This window comes from Canis lupus, chromosome 7 (assembly GCF_011100685.1).
Source record: "Canis lupus familiaris isolate Mischka breed German Shepherd chromosome 7, alternate assembly UU_Cfam_GSD_1.0, whole genome shotgun sequence".
NCBI lineage: Eukaryota > Metazoa > Chordata > Mammalia > Carnivora > Canidae > Canis > Canis lupus.
In genome coordinates this window covers 39,933,384-39,957,366 of record NC_049228.1, presented here as the reverse complement: position 1 = coordinate 39,957,366, position 23,983 = coordinate 39,933,384, and the positions used below count along the sequence as shown (strand labels likewise).

Below are 23,983 nucleotides of genomic sequence, written 5' to 3'. Positions count from 1 at the left end.
TCCATGATTGTCCTTTTTTGAAAATTTTCAGTAATCTCTATACCGAATGTGAGGCTCGAACCTATGACCCTGAGGATCAAGTCAAACATTCCACCTACTGAGTCACTTGAGCACCTCTTCTTGCACAACTGCCTCTTTTAAAAAAAGGGAGCCGAACACTTGAGGTGCTTCCTTTGACAGCAACTTATAGGGACACCCAGTAAATATATGGGGGTCAAACTCAGCAAATCAACTGTTAGAAGCAGTGCCATCTAAGCACTCACGTTAATGGACATGAGGAGAGCTGACACAGCCATGATGTCTTATTCATTCTGTTTATTGGATTGAAAGGGAATACAAACGATTGGTTAGGTGCTACGCACTGACATGGAAAAGGTGTATTTAAAAAAAAAAAATCCCATTAAAGCAAATCAAAGTTAATGTAGTTTCAATTGAACAAAATTTTAAAAGACGTTTAATATACTACACATTTATAAAATAAAAGTTAACAAAGGGTGTTTTGTAAATAATTAGTAGAACAAGTGAAAATAAATATGAGACCTGAAATTTTTTATGCTTTAATGAAATAATAAAGCAAAGAAATTTAAACTACTAAATAGAATCTGAGGCAGTTAAAAAAAAACAAACAGAACCCCCCAAATTTAAGAACACAATCCTTTGAAACACTGAATCAGTCCATAGCAAATAGTTATTACAGACCAAAAGCTCTAAGTGTTAACTAGCTCCACCACAATGCCATGGGAATCTCGACAAGTTAGGTATCTTGAGATCAGCACTCAAGTTCTTTCCTTGATCTCTACAGCTTGGTTTGTAAGTACAAACATGCTTCTGCGGATCTTTTCCCCTCGCCACACACACACATTCAAGGAGCCAATGACATCTTTTTCCATCTGTGCCTAAAAATGTTACGATTCGGTTTTAGCACATTGACCCTGATAATGAAAATGCTTGAGTTAAAGATGGGGACACATCTCAATCTTATAAAAATATACCAGTATTAACCAGACCCTAAACTCAGAAAGGGCACATCACACAAGCACGAGACTTAGTAAAATGACAAGAACCCAGAAAGCAGTTTCTAGGACTCTTTATGAATTAAGTTCTCTCTCTCTCCCACACAGACAAACAACACACACACACACACACACACACACACACACACACACAATTTTTATACTATTAGTTTCATTAAATCCAGCCTATCTGGATTAAGTGGACAGGGGACGGGTTTTACAGTTTTTGTTTCTGCAACTATAGGGCAGCTACTGTAACAATAGCTTAACACTGAAACTTTCAATTAAGTTCACCCTGTTTTTAGAAAGTGTCTAAGTGTAAATAAATGCAAATTCACCTCTTCTTTTAAAGTTAGCTGTTTATGCTAAATCAGATACGGTTTTGAAAATGCATGTTTTGGAGTGTAAGGCCAAAAGAGAGCTGCTAAAGTCTAAATGAAATCTAGATATCTGCACATTTTAGAGATGGGACACAAAGGATATTAAGGAAACTGTCTTCTGTCCTCCCCACTCAAGAGTAGTCATTCTTCTGCTGTCAGAGAAACTGACACAGAGATCTCCCTTTCAAGAGGTGTGCGGTATTGACCGCTGAGCAGAGGTGGTAGGGTCAGTTCTCGTGTGCAGGAAACAACAGCCTAAAAAAGAAAATTTCAAGATGGGGGTGGGGTGGGGTGGGGAAGAAGGTTTGCTATTAATGTCACAGAACGCTGTTCTGGAGGGAGAACAGAAAGCGCCCTATTTCTACGAGTGTGAGCTCAGATGAAAATACAGACAGAAATTGGGATTTTTTTCCCTTTCAACTAGCAGGTGCCTTCCATCACCTCATTCATATTTAAAGCTAGGTAAGCCCTGCCTGTCCTCCCACCCACTAAAATGGGCTGGTCTTTGGGGATGCTTGCAAACCTCCTGTTTAGACTACTTACCTGGTTTAATGCAACACATTTACCTGGCCTAGAGTAGAAATGCAGCTGGTGCAACCACTAAGGATACCCAGCCCCGGAGGAAAGCTGTGCCATGCCCACACCTAGCCCCCACCCCCCAGCTCTTCATCACCCCCCCCCCCCCCCCAGTCCACCTGATTCTCACATCCAACGCTCTACTACCCATAACCAAGTGTTTGGAGGAAAAAGACATTTCATTTCATACTTGCTCTAGCCCTTAATCAATGAATAACAACAAAAACATTTTTAAGCACATGGAAGTGAGCCTACTAACCTGATTTTTGGAGCCAAAATTCCCCAGTCTAGTTTGATCTATGTGCAAAAAGTATTGGTACTTTTCATTTATACATTTGTCAGTATCTCATGCCGGCTTGCCAGGATCCTCACTCTGGAGCCTACAGACTATAGCGCTATTGGAGGCTGTCAGGTTATAGCTATGGGTTGGCCAGTCCTAGGTCTCTTCGCTGGTCACCTCGCCTAGCAGTCCCTGTGCGGCACTCCGGCCCAAACGCTGCTGGTGTGCTTGGGCTGCTGCTGCAGCAAGTAGGTGGGTGCAGGCGCTCCCCTAGCTGCTATGTGGACCTTTGCATAGTTGCTACTCCGCTTTAAGTTAGGTTAACTTAAATAGTTAGGTTCTTCGTAAAATGTGCCTCACCTCTATGCCATTTTTTTTTTTTTTTTTTTTTTAACAGTGTTTCTAAGGGAAAAACTCAGATCTGGGGCTGGCTGGGCAAAGCAGGGACAGACTTATGGCTAAGCCGCCCCGGAACCTACCAGGGCACATGGCGACTCGATCTGTAAGCCGTGGCGGCCTACAGAAATGTTCAGATGTTTCTGGAGACTGGGTTGCATTAACGGTTTTGAGGTTTACCAAATCACTAACACCAGGAACGGGTTGAACTGCACTGATGTAAAGAGAAGTTGCCACTTAGTTACTTACAGATACCAATGAAGACTTTTATTCAAGCTCAAAGTAAAAAGTAATTGGAGTTAAGAAAAATGAAGTACCAGATAAACTGTAACATATACTTATTTGTAACTCAGAAGTATCAAAACAGGAATTCTTGATTCTCTAAGTGGTGGTCTCTGCAAAATGGAGCTTAAAGAAATCTTTTACATACCAATTTGATAAAATAATCTGCTGCCCACGGTCTGCCACTTTGTCTTACTCTGTGAGCTTCTGGAGGACCCATGCATGTTAAGGCCAATTGCATTTGTCTGTCCTCTCCCTTCCCTGTAGCCCAGCCTGCGCCCCAGGAGGATTCCTGACACTGAAGCCTTTCCCCCTGCCGCTCTGGGTCCTGATAGTGCCCACTTGGGGCGGTGACAGACTGCAGGCCTGGCTGGGCCCCAAAGGGACTTAGCACAGACAGGCCCTTTCCTTGGCCAGAATCTTATCTCAGGGGTGCTCCCATTCCTCCTCCCAGTCTAACAGCTGGGCCCCTGGGAGCCTCTGCTGACCAGGGAAAGGAGTCTCAAAGGAGATGAAGTCGGCTGCATTCAGCTGTTACAGGGTTTAAAAGCACAACGTGAACATCAGGCTTCTGGCTTACTTTAATTAAATGTGAAATTCTCAAGATTAAAAGTGCTTTCCCACGAAGGAGACCTTTCCTTCAACTAAGGGGAGGGGAAGGCAAGGACTACCCAGAGCACCAGTGTAGAATGAGGTTCAGTATGGCAATACCTGGAAAACTGAGGAGGAGCAGTCTGGACTTAGGTCTCTCTATGGGACAAAATAGTGAGGGCCACTAAGACCAATGACTATGAGGTGTTAAACCTAGTTTGGCCTGTCTGTAACCTGCTGATACTCCGGACAAGCTCAAACATCCTTGGACTCCCCCAGTGGTTATGCCTCGGCTCCACTCGCCTGATTTTGCACCAGAACACCTTCCCAGGCTGGAAACTTAAACTGACTATTCATCTCTCCTGTCAGTAGAGATTTACAATTCTCTTTTTGAATCTTGAATATCTTCAACATCAGGTACTGATGTTCCTTCAGGAATAAAACAAAAGGGGGGAAACCTTCCCGGTGGGACTCTGGGTCTCCTGTGCCACGTCCTTCCAAGCACTGTTTCTGGGCAAGTCTCACGTGGGGTTCCAGAAGAGCATCAGTTATACTGCGTAATATCTAAGTCAGAGAGGAAACTTTTTGAAGCTGGTTTAGATTCCAAATGTATACAAATGAAGTCACTTTAATCCTATAAATACTTCTTAATTTATTTTTAAAAAATTGTGCTGTTAACCCTTTTACGGGGCAACAAGCTATGTGAAAAGTACAAAACTTTTTGTCAAATGTAATATTGAGAGTGCTTTTGACATAGTTCACTGGTTTATCATCTGGATCAGTATATACTGCGCAACGGGCAAGGCTAGAATCCATGAACCAAGCTGCAAAGATCTCAAGCTAAATAAGGCGGAAAGATTTGGAGAAACAAAAGAAGGAAATTCTTTCCTATCCAATGTATACTCTTCAGACTAATGCACTCCTTCTATCAAGCCTTCTAAACTGTTAAATAAAGTTTTCCAAACAAGCATTTAAACTTCATTACACAGAAGAGCAACAAGAATGGTATCCCACCAGGCAAAAGGCAGGAGGGAAAAAAATATATATACTGAGTTCAATGGGTAAGCCTGAATGTAGCACAGTTCTTCACAACCGATGGGGGGATAATTCAACATGGTGTCCAACAACGTTCTAACGACGTGCTTCATCTCAACTGGTTACTATGAAGCAAGGTGTAAATGTTTGGCCCCAATCGGGCTTCAGAAATGGTTCTTTTTTCATGACGAGCATGTCTGTCCAGCTATCAATCATGTTTGTTTGCACCAAATCCCAAGCCATTAAAATACGACTAATTTTAAGTTAAACAGAAGTCGTCTGCTCCACATTCGCCATCAACTATCCATGCTACTGCATTCCTCTGAATGAAGACAGGATGAAATGTGTTGGGGGGGAGGGGAGGGAAGGGGGAGGGGGGAAGGGAAGAGGGAAAGGGAAGAAAAAAGTCACCAGTTAGAAAGTTTTAATTATCAGGATCATGACATTACAAACCGTACTACCACTGAAAAGCAATCACACCATGGCAAGTTCTTAGCATTTCCATCATAATCTTTACAACATGTCCGTATCAAGTCTTAGCCTATATGTTACAGTCTAAATTCATTATTCTGACTATTGCAGAACCCAAGTGAATAATCAAATTAGAATCTCATACTTTAAAAATGAACCTTGAAATAGTTATGTGGAACAGAAATCTTTATGCTTATGAATAGATTACAAAAGGAAGGAAGAGCAAACAACCTGGTAGGCCAAGGTAGGAGGGTGCCTGGGACTGTGTGCTCAGCCTGAGATTCTGTGCTATCTTCCCAACTGTTTTTGGGAACAGGCAACAAGCCTCCTGGACATAACTCACATACTATACAAGCATGCCTTTAAAGCGCAGAGTTCAATGGCTATTATCAGGATGTTCTCAAGGCTGTACAACCATCACCATAATCAATTTTCACACATTTTCATCAGCAGTCAGCAGTCATACACACGCGGCAGTGCCCAGCCCTCAGTCACCCACTGGTCTACTTTGTCTCTGTGGATCTGCCCATGAGGGACATTCCACGTGGTCTTCTGAGTCTGGTGTCCTGCACCTGGCCTGTCATTCTGGAGGTTCATTAGCATTGTAGTATGTCAGTGCTCGAGCTTATTCCACTCTGCTTATTCCTCAAAATGATACAGTAAGGAACTCTACTGTTCTAATGAAAGGCAGCAAATTGGGGATCCCTGGGTGTCTCAGCGGTTTAGCGCCTGCCTTTGGCCCAGGGCGTGATCCTGGAGTCCCAGGATCAAGTCCTGCGTCGGGCTCCCGGCATGGAGCCTGCTTCTCCCTCTGCCTGTGTCTCTGCCTCTCTATCTCTCAGGAATAAATACAATCTTAAAATAAAATAATATAATATAAAATAAAATAAAATAAAATAAAATAAAATAAAATAAAATAAAATAAAATAAAAAGCAGCAAACTCGTTTTTGAAATGAAGGGGCACCTGAGTGGCTCAGTGAGCATCTACCTTCAGCTCAGGGTGTGGTCCTGGGGTCCTAGAACCGAGATACATATCGGGCTCTCCACAGGGAGCCTGCTTCTCCCTCTATGTCTCTGCCTCTCTGTGTCTCTAATAAATAAAAAACTTAAAAAAAAAAAAAGTCTGAAATGGAGTTAAGTCAAACAGTTTTGTTTAAAATGACTTATAGTATATTACAGTATCATGATATTTGAATGTCATTTTCTTTAGTCTCCTCTTCTGTTTTTCAAAATTTCTATTTCAAACAGGTATGACTTTAATTAGTTAAAGAAAAAATTTTTAGGGGTAAAAGAACCCAAAGACACCTACATAAAAGGCACATAACCAAGTATCTAGTTTTTTTTTTTTTTTTTTTTTTTAAAGATTTATTTATGATAGAGAGAAAGAGAGAGAGAGACAGAAGCAGGCTCCATGCTGGGAACCCGACGCGGGACTCGATCCCGGGACCCCAGGATTGCGCCCAGGCCAAGGCAGGCGCCAAACCGCTGAGCTACCCAGGTATCTAGTTTTATAAAAACTGTTTTCCTGTTAGAGGTATAAATGAACATCTTTCTATGGCTGTACCTATGTTGCCCAAACACAAGGCAAAGTTGCTGAGTTTGACCTAGATATGGCTCACAGCGTGTGTCCACATTAACTCCATCCACCAAATGGTGGGGCAGCTCTTACTTCACAGCAGTAAGAGGAATAAGCAGTAAGAGACATAAGTAGATCTGCTCACCAGGTAAATCTATTACTATATACCTAACATTTCCTATGTCTTCAAATTGAATATGCTTCCTTGAAGAAATAACTTCCCAGTGACTAATAAAATTAGAGAAACATATAATCACAGTTATAGATCTATAAAACATCTAGCTTTGAGAGTGGGGCCTAAAACCTAACCAGACATCGAAAGGAGGCAAGGGGTCTTGGTTGTTGCACTGGATTTCCCAGAGGAACATTGGCCGGTCCTGCAGTGCCACAGACCAGAAAGGTCATTCAGGCTCTGAATGAATGAGCAGTGGTTTTCAAACTTCTTCACTCATGTCCTCTTCATGCACCGTACTCTCACCTGACCACGGCTGGCGAACTAAATTCTCTTCATCTGTTTTCAGGGTAACTTGCTTCCTTCTAATCAAAGAAAATATTCCACTTGCTCTGTTTGTCTTCTCTCCAGCACAAATATCTTGCTCAACTGAGCCATGGGTTCACAGTCTGCTTCCCCAGCATCGCCAGGTAGTGGGAAAACCCTTCAAACTCAGGACTGTGACTCTTGTCTTCTCCCCCATGGAAATGAGGGTAGACCCTCTTTTCATAGCGCTGTGACGACGGCACCCCTGCTGCCTGGCGCCGAGGCACAGGACAGATTGGGGTCTCCTCTCTACCCATTATCCACAGTGCACAGGGGCCTGGGTGCCACGTGGTGTTATAGGGGCTTCTTTTCTAGAGCAAATTGTTCTGAAGTTGTTCAAATTTTGTATACTAGCTAGTTCTCATGCATATGGAAAGTATAAAATGCCTCCTGAATCATGGAGGAAGATTTTCAAGATTGCTGAACTGAAAATACTAAACAGCTACGTGGCTGTAAACGAGGTGGCATGTTTCCTGTTCATCTTCAACAACCATCACCACCACACACTTGCATGCACACATGCACACCACATACACAACCCCACACACAACGCACATACGTCCATGCATACATGCTGGAGACACACACGCACCTGTGCCACAGGCGTGCTTACACACACACACCATACACACACCACATACCAATGCCATACATACACACATGCACACATGCACCAGACACACCCACACACCCACCCATATCTCAGATTATTAAACTCCTTCTGTGGAGAGAATATATAATCTCTAAATAAGGGACAAAATAGATTATATCCCACACTTAAAAGTACTGCCACTTTACAATAAGCAGGGCAAGGTTTCACCCAGAGAAAACATGGGAATGGCGTGCAGCCATGTTACCTTCAATATTCTGGTGGTCTATAAAAGGTGCTGGTCCCCATATCCTAACAGTGCCATCGTCTGAGGCGCTGGCCATCATGGATGGGATCTGTGGGTTCCAGCTCACACAGTTCACTGTACGTGTGTGCCCTGTCAGCTCCGCAATTGGCAGTTCGCTACGTTTGTGCCAGATGTAAACCTTGTGATCTGAATAGACAGAAGAAAGTCAGGGAGTTTTCTACATTAACAAAACCAACTGATCTTAAATTTATCATTCATTACACATAGAACATACGACTTGATTACCAGAAGTTAATATGATGTGAATAGTTTATTAACTACTTTATGCAAAATGCCATTTTAACAAAACATACATTTCCTCTGGTAAAGGTGACTGATTAGCTCTCAAGTCATCACCAAGTCGCAATATTCTTTAATACCTGAGTAATGGGTTACAGTCAAAATCTCTCAATGTAAACAAATCGAGGACAGAGGCGATAAACACTGTGGAAAGGGGATGTGATGGAACTGTGACGCGTCCAAACCCAAGAACAGCCATAGCGCAGAGGACAGTGAAACCTCTGTGGAGTATTCGCCGTGTAGACAACTCATGTGGTGGATCTATAGTTTTCACCACCAGTGTGGTGAAGAACCAGGTGGGTGCTGTGCTCCTACCCTTCCCAGGGACGTGGTATAGAGTATGCTCTGGAGTCCGACCACCCAACTCGCGCCTGCCTTCCATTGACAGGCCCCGTAACCTGGACACAGCACCCACTCGGGTTCTTCATCTGCACATGAGGATAGAACTGACCTCAGCACGGTGGGAGGGCAAAACTAGTTTGTGTATGAAAAGAGCTCTGAACAGAGCCTGGCACAGAGTCAACACCAGGTGTTACTGTAAAGAGGGACCTATGTCCAGCTGACAATTCTTAAACAGAAGGCAGGGTCCTGGGTGAGTTACAGAAGGGCTCCCCCTGAAGATGTGCGGTCACCTGGGGGACAGTGTGGGAGTGCCTGGCGGACATGCTCTCCACTGAGCAAATCTCAGAGTGCTGAGAAGTAGCTCATTTGTGGTAAAAGATTCTGTCCTGGTTTCCAAACATCTAACATGAAATAAGATAAAACAGCAGGTTGGGTACGCTTCCCCCTTAAACTGAAGAAGTTCACATTAGTGTGAAAAGTGTGAAGGCACCTGCCCACTGCTGGTGTGAGATGTTTTGTGAGCATACATCCAAGAAGGTGCTTGCTGAAGAGACAGCAGACCTTGTGACTTGAAGGAGTCAGGGTCAGAGCGACAGTCTTGCTATGTGAGCTCTGCTGGCTGCCATGGTCCCCGGAACTCAGTGCTTTTGCAAAGGTAAAAAATAAAGCACGTTTTTCTACATATTGCTATAGCACACTGAAAAAGCCTGAATAACGGCCTAACTTTTTTGGGAACGGGTTTTCCAACTGCTCTATTTTATGTCAGCATTTATGTATTTGGGGATTTGGAAGGTTCCTGGAATATATTCCCTGTGAATAAATGGCAAATGGATCAATGTGATTGACTTGGGACACAGTACATTCACTATGTCCACTTGGTGTTAAAAACGTTTCTCAGAACCATTCTACATCACCTAAGTTGTGAGAACCCTCATCTCTTCAGTTACATTTCACAGAACATTCATTCTGTTCATAAACAGAATGTGGTCTAATAATAATTCATCATTAATACAAAGTTAACTTGGGCTTTAAAATAAAAGGACTGGCATCACTAGAGACGATGGCAGCTACACATATTCTGAAGGACCTCTAGGGTCCGTGTGATGTTTGGAAAGACTGAGGAGCATAACTGGGAGGGAAGCCCACCAGGAGCAGGGCTGAGCAGAGCTCAGGAGGGAGACTTGGAGCATAGGTGGAGGTGAGAACAAGCAGGCAGAAACATCACGTGCTTGGACCGTGTCACAGAGAAGCCAGTGCAGAGTCTGGGAGAATATAACTGGAAGATGTGAACTTTTCAAAGTGTTCCCTACAAACCATTTGTCTCTCTTCTCAATCTTATCTGATTTTTTCTTTCTTCTTCTTCTTCTTTTTTTTTTTTTTAAGAGTGCAAGTGGAGGGGAGGGGCAGAGAGAGAAAAAGAGAGAGAGAGAGAGAGAGAGAGAACCTCAAGCAGCCTCCCTGAGCAGGGAGCCCGATACAGGGTTCTATCCCACAACTCTGAGATCATGACCCGAGATGAAATCAAGAGTTGTATAAATTTCCCCTTATACACAAAGGGGAAATGCATGTGTTTCTCTGTGATCCTCTTATCTACGGATATCAGTTTTTCATCAAGCTGGGTGATTGACACCTTGGATGATAACTGCAGCACCAGCAGAATCTGGGCCCCTGGTCTGTGCTCTAAGATTAGGTTCCATCTGTTTGCTGTGCTGCTGCAGCACCCAGAGCAGAACAGTGGGGGCTGAGTGAGGTTTTGCCACTCTTTGCCATTACCTGTGCTTCTAGTGCCTTCCGAAGCACACTTACTTTTAATACTGATGCGCCTATCTGTGCTGCATATTGCAAACAACTTCTCCTATAAATGAGACAGATAGACTACTTTAGGAACAGGCCTGCCTAGAATATTGATGTTATCAAACTGGAGAGTACGGATTTTCAGAAAGGTAGGAAAGATGATTCTAGAACTTCAGCTTTTCTGAGACCATAAGAATCCTCAAACTAAATGCTTCTCTTTGGCCATCAAAGAAACACTGCAGATCCTAAATAGAGTCGATTTTGTCTAAGTTCAGGTAAAACATCATAATCAACCCTGACTTTATAGACACTACAAACCCTGGCACATCATCACAAGAGAGTACTGGTTTAACTAAATCTTGATTTGACACATGCATCGAGCACACCTCCACGTGGCCAGAATGGGCACTGCTGTGATGTTATGGAGAACTCAAGTCGTTCCAAAAAGGGGAAATGAACAGTGTATCAGAGAAATAAAACTCTATAAGCAATTTTTCATTTAACACCCTGCATTTGCCTGGAGACATGGCTCTCTCAGCCACTGAGGCAATTACGGAGCTCCCACCCTGTCCCCACAGGCGCACTGATGGTGACACACACAACTTACCCTCACTGCCACTAGCGATGAAGTCTTCGTTATGGCCTCCAAAACATGAATGAATCGTATAAAACCCTTGCGTGACACCTTGATACTTCCTTACTAAAACTCTGTCTTGCAAGTCCCATAAATGAACTCCCTGAAGGCAAAGATAATAGACATATTTATTCTACCTCTACTCAAAGGAATCTTAAAAAGTAATCTGAGTATCTCTTTGCCTGATGGAACATTTTCAATTTCTATTTGTGCAAAATGCCAACAGTCTGATAAATTTCTAGTTGACGCTATAAACTTAAGGATCAAACACATACAGTAAAATTTAAGAAAGTGTAAACACATTCATTTATATATTCATACACCAACAATCCTATTCCATTTTGAACTAAGCTAAATCTTTATAATTATAATGAACTTACCTGAGTTGCTACATTTAACAAAGCTAATCGGCCATTCTTGGAAATAGTAAAAGACATAATGGGATGATCTTCTTGTACTCTGTAACCAGAAAAGAATCTGTCAAAAGCAACATACTAAGAATCAAGAACATTCAAATTATCAAAACATAAAATGTTCTAGCTTAAACACTGCAATTCTGTCTGTAATCAGTATGACACACTGTATTTCAATCAAGAAAAAAACTGTGAGTTAATGTTTGCTAGCATCTCCTGATTACCAATCCAAATTCACAAAACACAAAACTCTTCTAAAATATCAAGTTCCACCACACATTTTAATATTAATCAAATAATTATTTAATGGATATAAAAACTAATTACATGTTCCTATCTGTGAGGTCCTCGAAGTTGTAACCCCGGATCCGCTGGTGTGTGTCTGATGCCAGAACTGTCTTCCCGTCGCTCAAGCACCAAAGGCATTGCACTCTTACCCCTTCCCAGGAGTCAAGGAGGTTCCCATCTAAATCCTGAGGAGAAATTCATTATTATTTCCATTAGGAAACCACACCAGGAAAGCAAAGAACAGAAAGAATCTCTTAGCAGCATCTTTTTGTAGTAAGTTTGTTTTTTCCTGCTCGACTTAATTGTTCCATAAGTGATTTTAATCGTGAAAATTTGAATATAGGTCAAATTTCATTACAATAGTACCTTCGGGGTAAGGGGAGAGAATCTCTGTAAAATTTGTCTTCCCTTCAATAACCAGCCGGGCACAGATAAATAAACCATACACACAGAAAGAAAGAATCCTTAAATTCCAAGTGAAGGTCTCACTACTATTGGAAATGAATTCAAACGTTCTTTTAAATGCGGTGTACTGGGATCTGTCCTACACTATTCAGAAGTGGTGAAATGGAAAAGATTACCAAACCATTAGTTACAGTTTTACGGAACTCAGAATCTGTTACATTTTAAAAACATCACTAAATTTGTAAATGTGTTCTACAGATCAAAGCTCTAAGGATCATTATCTTGCTGAATATTCAAAGTTCTGAGAAGCATCCCATTCCACAGATGAGGGAGCTGCCGAGTTCTGGGCCTGGAAGGTGTCCACACTGTAGGGATTGCGGGTCAGCAGAGACACACACACGGTTATCCTGAGGTCAGCCAGGGACTCAAGAATCAACGGCGTCACTGCTGTCAAGTCAGCATGGGGGCTAGCTGGACTGTGTATTTGGAAGTTGCTTAGAGAGTAAATCTTAAAGTCCTCATCACAACTGTGTATGGTAATGGGCAGTGACTGTGGTTTCAACACACACGAATATAAAACCATTATGTTGTATGCCTGAAACATAATGTGGTATGTCAATGGTGCCTCTGTTAAAACAAAGGAAAAATAAGTAAAAAATACAGGTAGTACGATACACAATATATTAGCCCGTGGATAGAAAAGTCCAGAAATAACTTCTTAAACTATGGGAAAATCACTGATAGAGCATGTTGAAACTACTGGGGGAAGAAAAGAACTTGTGGCTCATAACCATGCTGCAATGACAGAACACGAGGTTCCATGAGTCCCATGGCCAGCTTAATAGGAGACCCCAGTGGTTTGTAATGGCCACACAGAGGTCTTTATGACAGGTGATCTTAGCTACCCTGAATAATTTACAGGATTCATTATCTTGTTTAATTGTAGTCTTAAAAACACATGTGGAAGTGGAAGCGCCCACTGTGCCAAGTTTTAAGGGGAGACACAGAAACCAGACAGTGATGGCACCGCACTCACAGAAGAGTGTAACACGTCACTTCTTATTTTCATCATCCCACTGAAGGTTCTCTGGTAGTGCCATCACCACTTTAGTTCTCACATATTTAAGATGGCCAACTCATGTAATTCAGCATATTTTGGATATAAAAAACCTAAAGCCTCAAAAAAAAAAAAAAACCACCTGAATATTTTCAATCCTATATATCAGAAACTTGTTTATGAGAACAAAATACTTTGTAAAATAATTTTTTAATGTTTTATTAAAGTCTATATTTTGTATAAATGTTTAAAAATGGTTAAAAAAAAAAGAAAAAAACCCAGTTCTTTCGGAGAGTGCTTATTTAGAAAGCTAAGTGAGTCTTCACAGAATATATTTCATAAAAGATATCGAGTCAAGCAAAGTCTTTAAACAAATCTAAAGCTGCTTTTACAGGAGCAGACTTCTGAAAGGGGGCACTGAATACTCACACATTGATAGAACTGGCCGCGTTGACCTCCAGTCACAAAGCGTTTCCCATCTGGATTCCAAGCCACACTTGTTAAACTGTCCTCATGAGACTGGCTCATTTTTGTCCTTAGCTCTCCTGTCTACAGAGAAATAAAACTGTGAGTAAGACCTTCAAGATATTCTTCTAAAGGGACTGTATAAAGAAAAAAAATAGCTGGAACAACAGGGTAGTTTGGTCTTCCTGATTAGAGAAATGAACTATTCTGACTGGCCTTACAAAAAAAAAACCATCCAACCAAATAGTAAGACTGCAGCACTTGGAAGGGGAATCAAGAATGTGAAGAAAGAACCCAGGAGTTGAATGATGCCTGGCACAGGTGACCCCAAGAATGGGTACCATGAGATAAACTCTAATCAAAACTCTCATCTGAAGTCAATGATGTTTATGAATTAAACATATTTTCTCCAAGTAAAATGATGAAAAGCTCAATGCTACATGCCCATTCCTTCCAAGTTCCCACTTCTCAGGCAACAGTTCTTTGCGAATTTGATTCTAAAATTGTAGTGACTGCCATTAGCAATTCCTCAAGAACATGATGAATGGACAGAAAAACTAGGGCCTTGAACTAGGGCAAGGGTGTGGCAGTTCTAAATTATGTTAACTTTCATATTCGAGATGCTCAGAATGTAGCAGGGAAGATGGGAAGAGAGAAATGAAAATTATTTTTCTGATATCTAATTTTATCTCAATGTACAGAAAAGAGAACTTTGTACTGTTTAGCAGAGCTGTTTTAAAGGATTCCCAAGTAAGAAAGGCTATTTACTAGTTACAACCCTAGGGTATCCTTCTGTTATTTTTTCTAAGTTATTTAACTTAGAAGGTAGACACATACCATTTAATCTAGTCTTGATTCCATTTTGTTCATGGATTAGAAACAGGCTCTGAGAGGTAATAGCTGCCCTTGGTTTAATAAAAAGTAAATACACGGGTGTAATTTTCCTGTGAGAAATGGATAATCAAAAGTAAAAAAAAAAAAAAAAAAAAAAAAAAAAAAAGTGAAAACGGAGTGTATGATCAGGGAACAGGGCCAAGTAAAAAAAGCAAAAAGGGCACAGAAATAGAAAACCAGAGGTCTCCCTTACACTAGAAAGAAAAAAAAAATCTGCAATCTTAAAACCTTCCCCCATACTGCTAATTGCTCTCACCTATTTATCTTTTTTTGGGTTGCTAGACAGAAACAGTTAAAACAAAAGTTCAGAATCGTAAGTACACATGCAACAGATAAATCCTCCACATTTTCTGTTCACAGATGTGTTACTACACTAAGTTCTGGGGGCAGAGATGGTCTTTCCTGCTGCGCTGGGACAGTAGGTATGAGCGAGTCTACAACTAGGAAACTACCCAACAATATAAAGGAATGATGTGCAAACTGACTGGAAACCAGGTCAGCACAGTACTGCACAGTAACACAGTTCAGCTAGAATACCCTTTACCTGTCTAGAAACTCAGAACTGACTCTAAGGAAGACTACAGCCACCATCAATTCTGAGTCTACTACTGTATGATCAGGATCACGTACGTCTTCTCTCTGAGGGGAAAAAAAGCTTTAATGGAAAAGACCCCTTTCTGTCTCTAAGGTCCGATTCCTCAAGTCTGCTCTACCGAGGGAAAGTCGTCTATTCTCTTCTGTGCTCTGTCATCCCCTGAACCCAAACACAAACACCAATCACACACTGGTTAGATAAAAATGCCGTAAAGACTTTTGGGGAAAAACGGGGGATTTTTAATTACGGAACAAAAAGTTAGATGTTAGAGAATTAATTATAGCTAATGTTCTTAGATAATGACATGTTATATAGGAGAATGCTACTTTCTAGAAGATATACACTCAAGTACTTGCAGTAAAACATCATATTTGTAATTTCCTTCCAAGTGTTTTGGACATGGATGTACATGAGTGTGTATGCACATGTGTGTACACACAAAATATGCACAATACTGATTGCTGAATCCAAGGTAGTAGGTGAGGGTCACCATTGTACTCTTCCACTTAATATTTGACAGCTTTCCGGGATCCCTGGGTGGCGCAGCGGTTTAGCGCCTGCCTTTGGCCCAGGGCACGATCCTGGAGACCCGGGATTGAGTCCCACATCGGGCTCCCGGTGCATGGAGCCTGCTTCTCCCTCTGCCTGTGTCTCTGCCTCACTCTCTCTCTCTCTCTCTCTCTCTCTGTGTGACTATCATAAATAAATAAAAATAAAAAAAAAAATTGACAGCTTTCCTACTGAAAAGCTGGGGTTGAAACGTAAATAGTAAGTGAGCAGTAAGAAAAGCACACTGTGTGGCAGCAGAGTGAGAATCCTGGCATACCATTCGCAGGCGTGTTTCAGTATTCACTCTGTCCTCTGCACACTCGTGCACAGCTTTAGCTCCACTCTCTCACTAAAAACCAACTCACGTACAGGTCCCCGGACTCACGGTCCTACCTTGTCAACGCACACAACTCAGACCACAGCCCAGACCATGCCCTTGCCTCAGGTCAGAATAATGAAAAGAACAGGATTTAACCATCATGTTATAGAAGGAAGTTAAAATAAATCAAATTGCAACTATAAAGTTTCTAAAACATAGTATAGAAAAATAATGGATGAACTTAATGCTAGTTTTTGTTAAGACAAAAAAAAAAAAAAAAAAAAAGGACCCTGGATAGAGGTTACCCTTTGTTTAGAAATAGTAATAGAGCCCTTATTAAAAGTACTGAAATATTACTTTTTCTAAGTTAAATCAACATAGTAAACATGGTAAGGAGATAATGGTGTGATCGCCACCAGAATGAGAAATCTGGTTCTGTGCAGCTGCTTGCACACTCAAATGGTAAATTTTGTGTACAATCATCAAACTATTAATGGAGGCAAAAGTACCACAGTAAATAGTAAGAATTCCACAGTACAAAGCACATTTCTGAAAATACTCTTTCGTCCTTCTTTAAAAACTTTAGTACGCTCAGCATAATACTTAATTTAAAAGCTTGGACACCTGGGTTCCATTCGCCGAATTCTCTTTTACAAGGGACACACTCTGGTAACTGAGGCTGAACAGCTGTGCTCTAGTGAGGGAGAACAAGTTAGAAGGAGGATGTGCAGGCTGATCACGCTGTAGGAAAGGGCTAAAGCAAGGATGGGACATGCTCACTTGGACATTCCAAAGCCAAAGCTCAGAGCAGTCGTCTGGGCCACAAGCAACAAGATAGTTGTCATCTGGACTCCACGCAATGTAGGAAACGCCGTAAGCATGTCCTTCTAAGGTTTTAAGCAGTTTTAGCAGATGTGTATCCTAGGAGGCAAAGAGACGACTTGGTTAGAATCCCCAAAGTCCATGGTTTTCTGGCATCAGAACTTAAATAGCTGCAAGGATATACTTCAATGATGTAATTAAATCTGAGGAAATTTTCACAGATTTCACCAATTTTCCCCAATTTCACCCGAAGCCCCAACAGCTTGCTTCACAAAGCCTCACTCACACTGCAATAGCTAGTAAGCATCTACTATGCACCACTCACAGTGTCCTGGGTGGAAACAGAGATGACAGTCCCTGTGAATCTTCCGAGGAAACTGTGAGCAGGTGCACAAAGAGCTACCTCCAATTCATTTCTGAAAAACATCTTGACTGAGAAAGTACTTATGCTCCATAAAATTCACCCCTCAAAGTATGCAATCCAGTGACCCTGAGTATATTCACGGAGTATATTGCTTCCCAACCCCCATGGCCTCTTTCTCCATGGATTCACCTGTTCTGGACATTTCATATCCACAGGATCTTACAACGTGGGGTTTTCTGTAACTAGGTTTTCACTCAGCATAATGTTTCCAGGGTTCATCCATGCTGCAGCATGTGCCAGCATCTGACTCCTTTCCATTGTTCGATATTTCATTTTACGGATAACCGTATTTGGTTTAAACTAATGAACATTTGGACTGTGGCCAGTTTTCGGCTACTATATACAACGCTGCTAGGACCATGAACAAGTTTTTGTGCAGACCCACATTTTTGTTTCCTATGGGAACACACACAGGAGTGAAGCTGTGAACTCCAGGTCTCAGGTTTTGAGGAACTGCCACACTGTTGCCCAAGTACCTGCACCACCTCACCTTCCTGCCAGCAAGGCTGCCACGTATTTAGTGCTAATCAGTATCAGCACTGTTCACCAACAATACCTCGCCAAACTCTCCTAACTTTGAAAGGTTACATGTTCCTCCCTCCCCCCGGACTGCAGGAAGGAGATGAGGTCTACTGACATGTAGTGTCGGCTCTGCTCACAGCGCAGCAGAGTCTGCAGTGGGGCGGCTCAACTCTCAGTCAAGCAGACCACCTGTGCTGTAGGCTAAGGGATTAAATTGTACCCTGTGAGGGGAGAGCTGCTGAAGATGTTTAAGTTGGTGAATATAAAGCAAAAGAACCCATAGGACTATGTAGACGATGAATTAGAATGAACGGACATGGGACATGGACACCGAGAAGGAGCTGCTGACACAAGAGCTGTGGGAGTTAAGACAGGAAATGAAATCCAAATGGAACACAGCCTGGACTGAAAGAGCTCATCAAAATGTACATGGGACATAAAATACATAGGACAGAATGAGACAAGAAATATTTAGAGACAACCGTCAGGTTTCTGTTGTATAGGGCATGGATGGACGTGGGCAGGAAACATAGCAATTAGGGATTGGGCTGGAGGTGGCAGAAAGTAGTGAGTTAAGTGTGAGACTTTGTTCAAAGACCAACAGAGACCAGTACCGAGCCAGTAGCATGTGAACAGCTAAGACCTGGAAGCAGTGAGAAATGGATCTGGAGGGGTACCTGGGTGGCTCAATTGGCTGGGCATCTGATTTTGACTCAGGTCGTGATCCCGGGGTCCTGGGGTTGACAGAGTCCCATGTAGGGCTCTGAATTCAAGAGGGGAGCATGCTTCTCCCTCTGCCCCCTCCCCACTGCTTATGCGGTCTCAAATAAAATCTTAAACAAAAAAAAGAAATGGGTCTGGAACTCCTCTGATAAAACTACGTTGGAATTTTTTTTGCCAGAAATGTCACTAACAAATGGATGTGTTTAATGTACTTTGTTTCTTCACCTACGTTTATCATTTATTCCATCACCTAGTCCAAACCACCATGGTCTGACAAAAACTAGTGAACACTGCTACTGCTTCTGATTCCTCCCTGGGAGAAGGCTAACTGGCACAGGTATTTGTGTGAGAATGTGACACTGCTGGTCAAAGCAGCCGGAGTAACTTAACAGGACACCCAGGCTTTTGGATGGGCTCAAGATCTTCTAGTAAGAAACTTTCAATCATAGCCATGCTTCAGATCCTTACAAAGAATCTCTTCTAAACTCATGACAAACTATTTCAGAAGTATTTAACTAAAACACTAATTATTTCAGCACAATATAATCCTGTAAAGAAATACAGTTGAAAATAAATGGGGATATATGAATGCTCGATCTTCTCAAGTACAGTGTCTCTTACATGAAGTGGAAATACCATATTCATGGAATCCACTTAATGGTGTTCAGATTTTGGGTGAGAGAATTGGTAAAATTTTTTTTTGGGGGGGGAGGGGCAAATGTAAGAAAACCTGTTAAAAGACACCAGCCATCAGAATCACATCACCTCAAAAAAAAAAAAAAAAAAATTTTTTTTTTTTTTAAAAGGCTTCATTTCATATCCAGTGTGGAACTGAATTGCAGGGCTCCATCTTGTGACCCTGAGGTCATGACCTGAGCCAAAATCAAGAGTCAGATGCTTAACCGACTGAGCCACTCAGGTGTCTCCATCACCTCAAATCTTAAGGTCCTTCTCTATGCGTTGTTTTCTATCCATTCAAAAACACATACATAAAACACGTTCTCAAAAGAATCAGCAATTTTCTTACAAGTTTTTCACAGTATTTGACACAAATACTATCATACTAAACTCTAAAATACACGGCATCTCAGACTGGAATGAGGGCATTAACTCTGTGTTTCCCAAGCTATTCTGGCCACAGTGGCCACAGAAACCCTTTATACATAATGCCTATTCCAACAAAAGCATTCTGGGTAGTACTGGCATAAAGGCCTAAACTTCTTAGCAGAACATACAATATCCTCAACTGGTGGCTACTAACTCCGCTAATCTCACCTCCTATACTCTGCGGTGTAACCTCTTCCCCGAGACTGCCCCAATGCCAGTCATGTTTTCCTTGCCCACGTGTCCCATGAGGGCCAGAAGTAATTGGTTTTGCCTCCATAATGGTTTACTCCTTCTGCTAGGAATTTGTCTTCTTTCCCAGTTCCAGGGGGCTTTCTTCTTTGGGCCCGTGAGGCACCCACCGCAGAACAACCACACAGTACTATCATAAGTTCATGGTAAGGCCTTGCATAAGCATGCACTCAATAAATATGTGCTAAATTAAAGACACAGTTACACACTGTTGCCAAAAGAAAATGTAACAAAGAAAAGGAAATACTTATTTCTACAAATCTGTAAGCCATCCTGTTATAAACAAAAACAAAAATCTGGGGATCCCTGGGTGGCGCAGCGGTTTGGCGCCTGCCTTTGGCCCAGGGTGTGATCCTGGAGACCTGGGATCGAATCCCATGTCGGGCTCCCGGTGCATGGAGCCTGCTTCTCCCTCTGCCTGTGTCTCTGCCTCTCTCTCTCTCTCTCTCTCTCTCTGTGTGACTATCATAAATAAATAAATAAGTAAAAAAAAAAAAAAAAAAAAAAAACCAAATAACAAAAAAACAAAAATCTGATTTTAGAGATAACCTAGAATTTTAAATCCAGAATACAATACTTTTCATATGAAAGGGGGCAGTGTTTAACAGACTTTCTACAAATTACACAAGAACAAGAGACTTTCCTAACTTGTGACAAAATGGTAAATCAAGGGATCCCTGGGTGGCTCAGTGGTTTAGCGCCTGCCTTCGGCTTGGGGTGTGATCCTAGAGTCCTGGGATTGAGTCCCGCATCAGGCTCCCTGCATGGCGCCTGTTTCTCCCTCTGCCTGTGTCTCTGCCTCTCATGAATAAATAAAATCTTAAAAAAAAAAAAAAAAAAAAAGGATGGTAAATCAAATATTAAAGATACAAGCTGGCAAGGGGCATTAAGAATAGTACGTCTGGAGTAGAATTATTCCTGGATATGAGTCTCATTCTGCCACTTACTAGCTCTGAGAGCCTGAGCATTTAGAATCTACCTCAGTTTCCTGGTCTGAAAACACGAGATGTGAGCATCTCACAGAGTTATTCTGAGGACTACAGCAGATTGTACGAACATAAATCATTAGCATAATCACTAGCACACATTCTGTATATACCATTTATCTACATATACCATATAGAAAACACAGGAAGAGGTAAGACATGACAAAAATGACAAGAGAAGTGCTCTTAGGAAAGAATACATTTGTATATGTACACTTTAAAAATAGGTAGTCCATTAGATTATGAATTACCTTTTTGTAGTACACACACACACACACACAAACACACACATGCTGGAGTACATACCGGGTCAACCTGCCATATGATAACCGTGGTATCTTTCGATCCTGTTGCTAGTTTAGTGCCATCATTGGAGAATTTACAGAACCACACTTCATTACAATGCTCCGTAAGTATCTGCTGAGTATAACATGGGAACTGCCTCCTAAAACAAAAAAGTCCACAAATAATTATTCTTTCAAAATAGACTAATTTAATAATGAAAAAGGTGAAACCATTGATAAAACTTCATTGGATATAAAAACTTTAAAAATAAGATATGAATGCTTTTGTAAATCTTAAAAAATCATGTTTACAGTGGTATGCTGAAAAAAGATTACTACATCAGTCAAGGCAATCTCAGGCAAAATCAGTAATCTGAAGTCTGCTTCAATGTACAATTTATTCTCCTTCCCCCCCTTTCTCAAGATTAAACAGGAATAAAAATAGGTGTCTACCATAGAATTTTTTGGTCTGATTTAAGTCAATTCATACAAATAAAATTTAATAATCAGGGTTTCAGGTTGGTGTAAGTTGGCAGGCATCACAAGGAATGTGCATTTTTATTTATATAAAAACAACCTAACATAACAGAGATGAGGCACTGCATGCAGTCAGACAAGTCTGGGTCACAAGCTTTCATGTCTTTGGAAGTCATTTCACTCCCCTGAGCCCCAGATTCCTCATCTAGGAGGAGGTTAACAAACACCTAACAAGGTTCTTCTAAGGATGAGGAAAAAAATCTATATGTTCTGGAGCACAACAGATACAAGTGATCTCTCCTCTATTTTGGGGGGAGCAGAGAAGTGTAGTCATGGGTAGGGGCTGAGTGGCTAAGGATAAAGCCTTAGGAATGAGATCAGCAGAATGTGAGAGACTGGTTCAAATGCTGGCTCAGCCACGTATTAGGTAAGTTTTCCAACCATAAACTAAAGACCACAGCACTTGCCTTACAGAATTCTCTATACTGGGATGTCGCACAAGACTGAGGTGATGGAGGCAGAGCATTCCCGTGGAGCCAAACACCTGGCAGGCACTTCCTCACTGGCAGTTACTACTATGTATTAAGGGTGAAGAATTGATGACTTCCGATTTTGAGAAAAGTGATCACAAGACTATTCCCAGGAAGCACTTTTTGAACTATGTGTAAATTCACTTTAAAACCATTCTATTCTTCTTCAACTTCTACAGCAGCAGAAAAAACTCCTCCACTGGAGCTTTCTGTGCCCACTTAGGAAGGTTATGTACTGTCATCAACCCAGAAGTCTTGGACACACACATGGCTACTCAACTCTTGAAAATGTGGCTAGTACAGCTGAGGAACTTGATTTTTAAATGTAATTTTAATTTCCTTACGTTTAAATTTAAGTGGCCACATGTAATTACCTTTTGGACAGTCCAGCACGCCACTAAAGTCTAATAAGATTATAAAGAAGTTATGTATACACTAGTGGATAAACTTTTCTTTCTTGGTGGGGCAGGGAGGCCAGAGGGAGAGGGAGAGAATCTCAAGCAGATTCTGTGTTGAGTGTGAAGCTCTATATGGAGCTTGATCTCACAACCCCAAGATAATAACCTGAGCCAAAACCAAGAGTTGGATAGTCAATTGACTGAGCCACCCTGGCGACCCATGAACATTTCTCTTTTTAACTGAATGATCGTTGACATGTGATAGTAAATTAGTTTCAGATGTTCTATTACTCTACCATTACATACACACTACAAAACATTGACCAACACAAGTGTATTACAATATTATTGACTAGATTACCTATGCTGTACATCCCTGTGACTTGATAAACTTTTAAGTCTATCTTGAAAAATGGTCTTCCCTATTTTTCCCCCAACCAATCTATAATTTAAAAATATATTTTATCAATTCATTACTCTGATAAATAATATATATTTAAAACTAAATTAAAATTCTTTATCAGGCACACAAGAAATCTCTACCTTAGCACTTGGCTATCTAGAGGCTGCTTTAAACTTCCAGATCGTCTAAAAATTGCTTTAATATTAATTATTATTTTATATCTGAACTTAAACATAATCAATACCAGTTGATACTTATTAAGCACTTGCTGGATGCCAAGAACTGTGCTACAAAAAAAAAAAAAAAAAAAAAAAAGGAACTGTGCTACATGTTTATATATAGTACTGCTAATTCTCAAAACTATCTTGCAAGGCAAGTAATATCTCTATCTTCATGAGGCTTGGAGAGAGCAAGTAACTTAACAAATATCATAAACTGGTAACTGAATCAGGTTTAAACCTATGGTTGACTCTCCAAGACCTGTTTTTTTTTCAAATATCATTTTTTAAACTGCATTTTCCCAGACACTGTTGGATAAAATTCCAGTCAAATAAGTACTTTCAGTATCAAGTGTTCCCCCCCACCCCCGGCCCTATGGGTAGTAATTGATAGTGATATCATTTACTAGTGAGAAATGAGAAACATGGAGTGAGAAACATGGAGTATTTTAGGCCCAAAATACACAGTAATTCAAATGGGTAAAATTGATCACAAATGAAAAGATATATCTAAAATCAGAGTAGCAAAATGTCCTTAAGGAAGGACCAATTCATAGTCAGAATTTAGGGAATAAGTCATCCAGTCTACTGACAACCAACTGTAAATTAAAGTGATTAAAGGGGTATTTAAACTGACATTTTTATAATTACTTAAATCTTTAAAAAAGACTAACAGCCTCCAGTTTATTAAAAGTCTAATTTTAGATGTATACAAGTGAAAGTTAATGACTTTACTTTCAAGTTAACTTA

At 41.1% G+C, this 23,983-nt stretch overlaps 1 protein-coding gene across 3 annotated transcripts in view; it reads right to left on the bottom strand.

Annotated features, from left to right (window-relative positions):
* Positions 1-300: 300 nt before the first annotated feature.
* The window catches only part of WDR26 (WD repeat domain 26), a 39,783-nt gene continuing 16,100 nt past the window's right edge, over positions 301-23,983 (bottom strand). For 2 of the 3 annotated variants that reach the window (XM_038542874.1, XM_038542873.1), the window contains exons 7-14: positions 21,230-21,368; positions 16,871-17,011; positions 13,698-13,817; positions 11,846-11,991; positions 11,486-11,564; positions 11,079-11,208; positions 7,997-8,182; positions 2,620-4,875 (exon numbers count right to left, since the gene is read on the bottom strand). In XM_038542874.1, the coding sequence (XP_038398802.1) occupies positions 4,850-4,875; positions 7,997-8,182; positions 11,079-11,208; positions 11,486-11,564; positions 11,846-11,991; positions 13,698-13,817; positions 16,871-17,011; positions 21,230-21,368 (967 nt within the window). In that variant the 3' untranslated portion in view covers positions 2,620-4,849. Of the gene's footprint in view, positions 1,649-2,619; positions 4,876-7,996; positions 8,183-11,078; positions 11,209-11,485; positions 11,565-11,845; positions 11,992-13,697; positions 13,818-16,870; positions 17,012-21,229; positions 21,369-23,983 lie in introns of those variants that run through there. The other variant, XR_005362321.1, reaches the window with a different exon arrangement.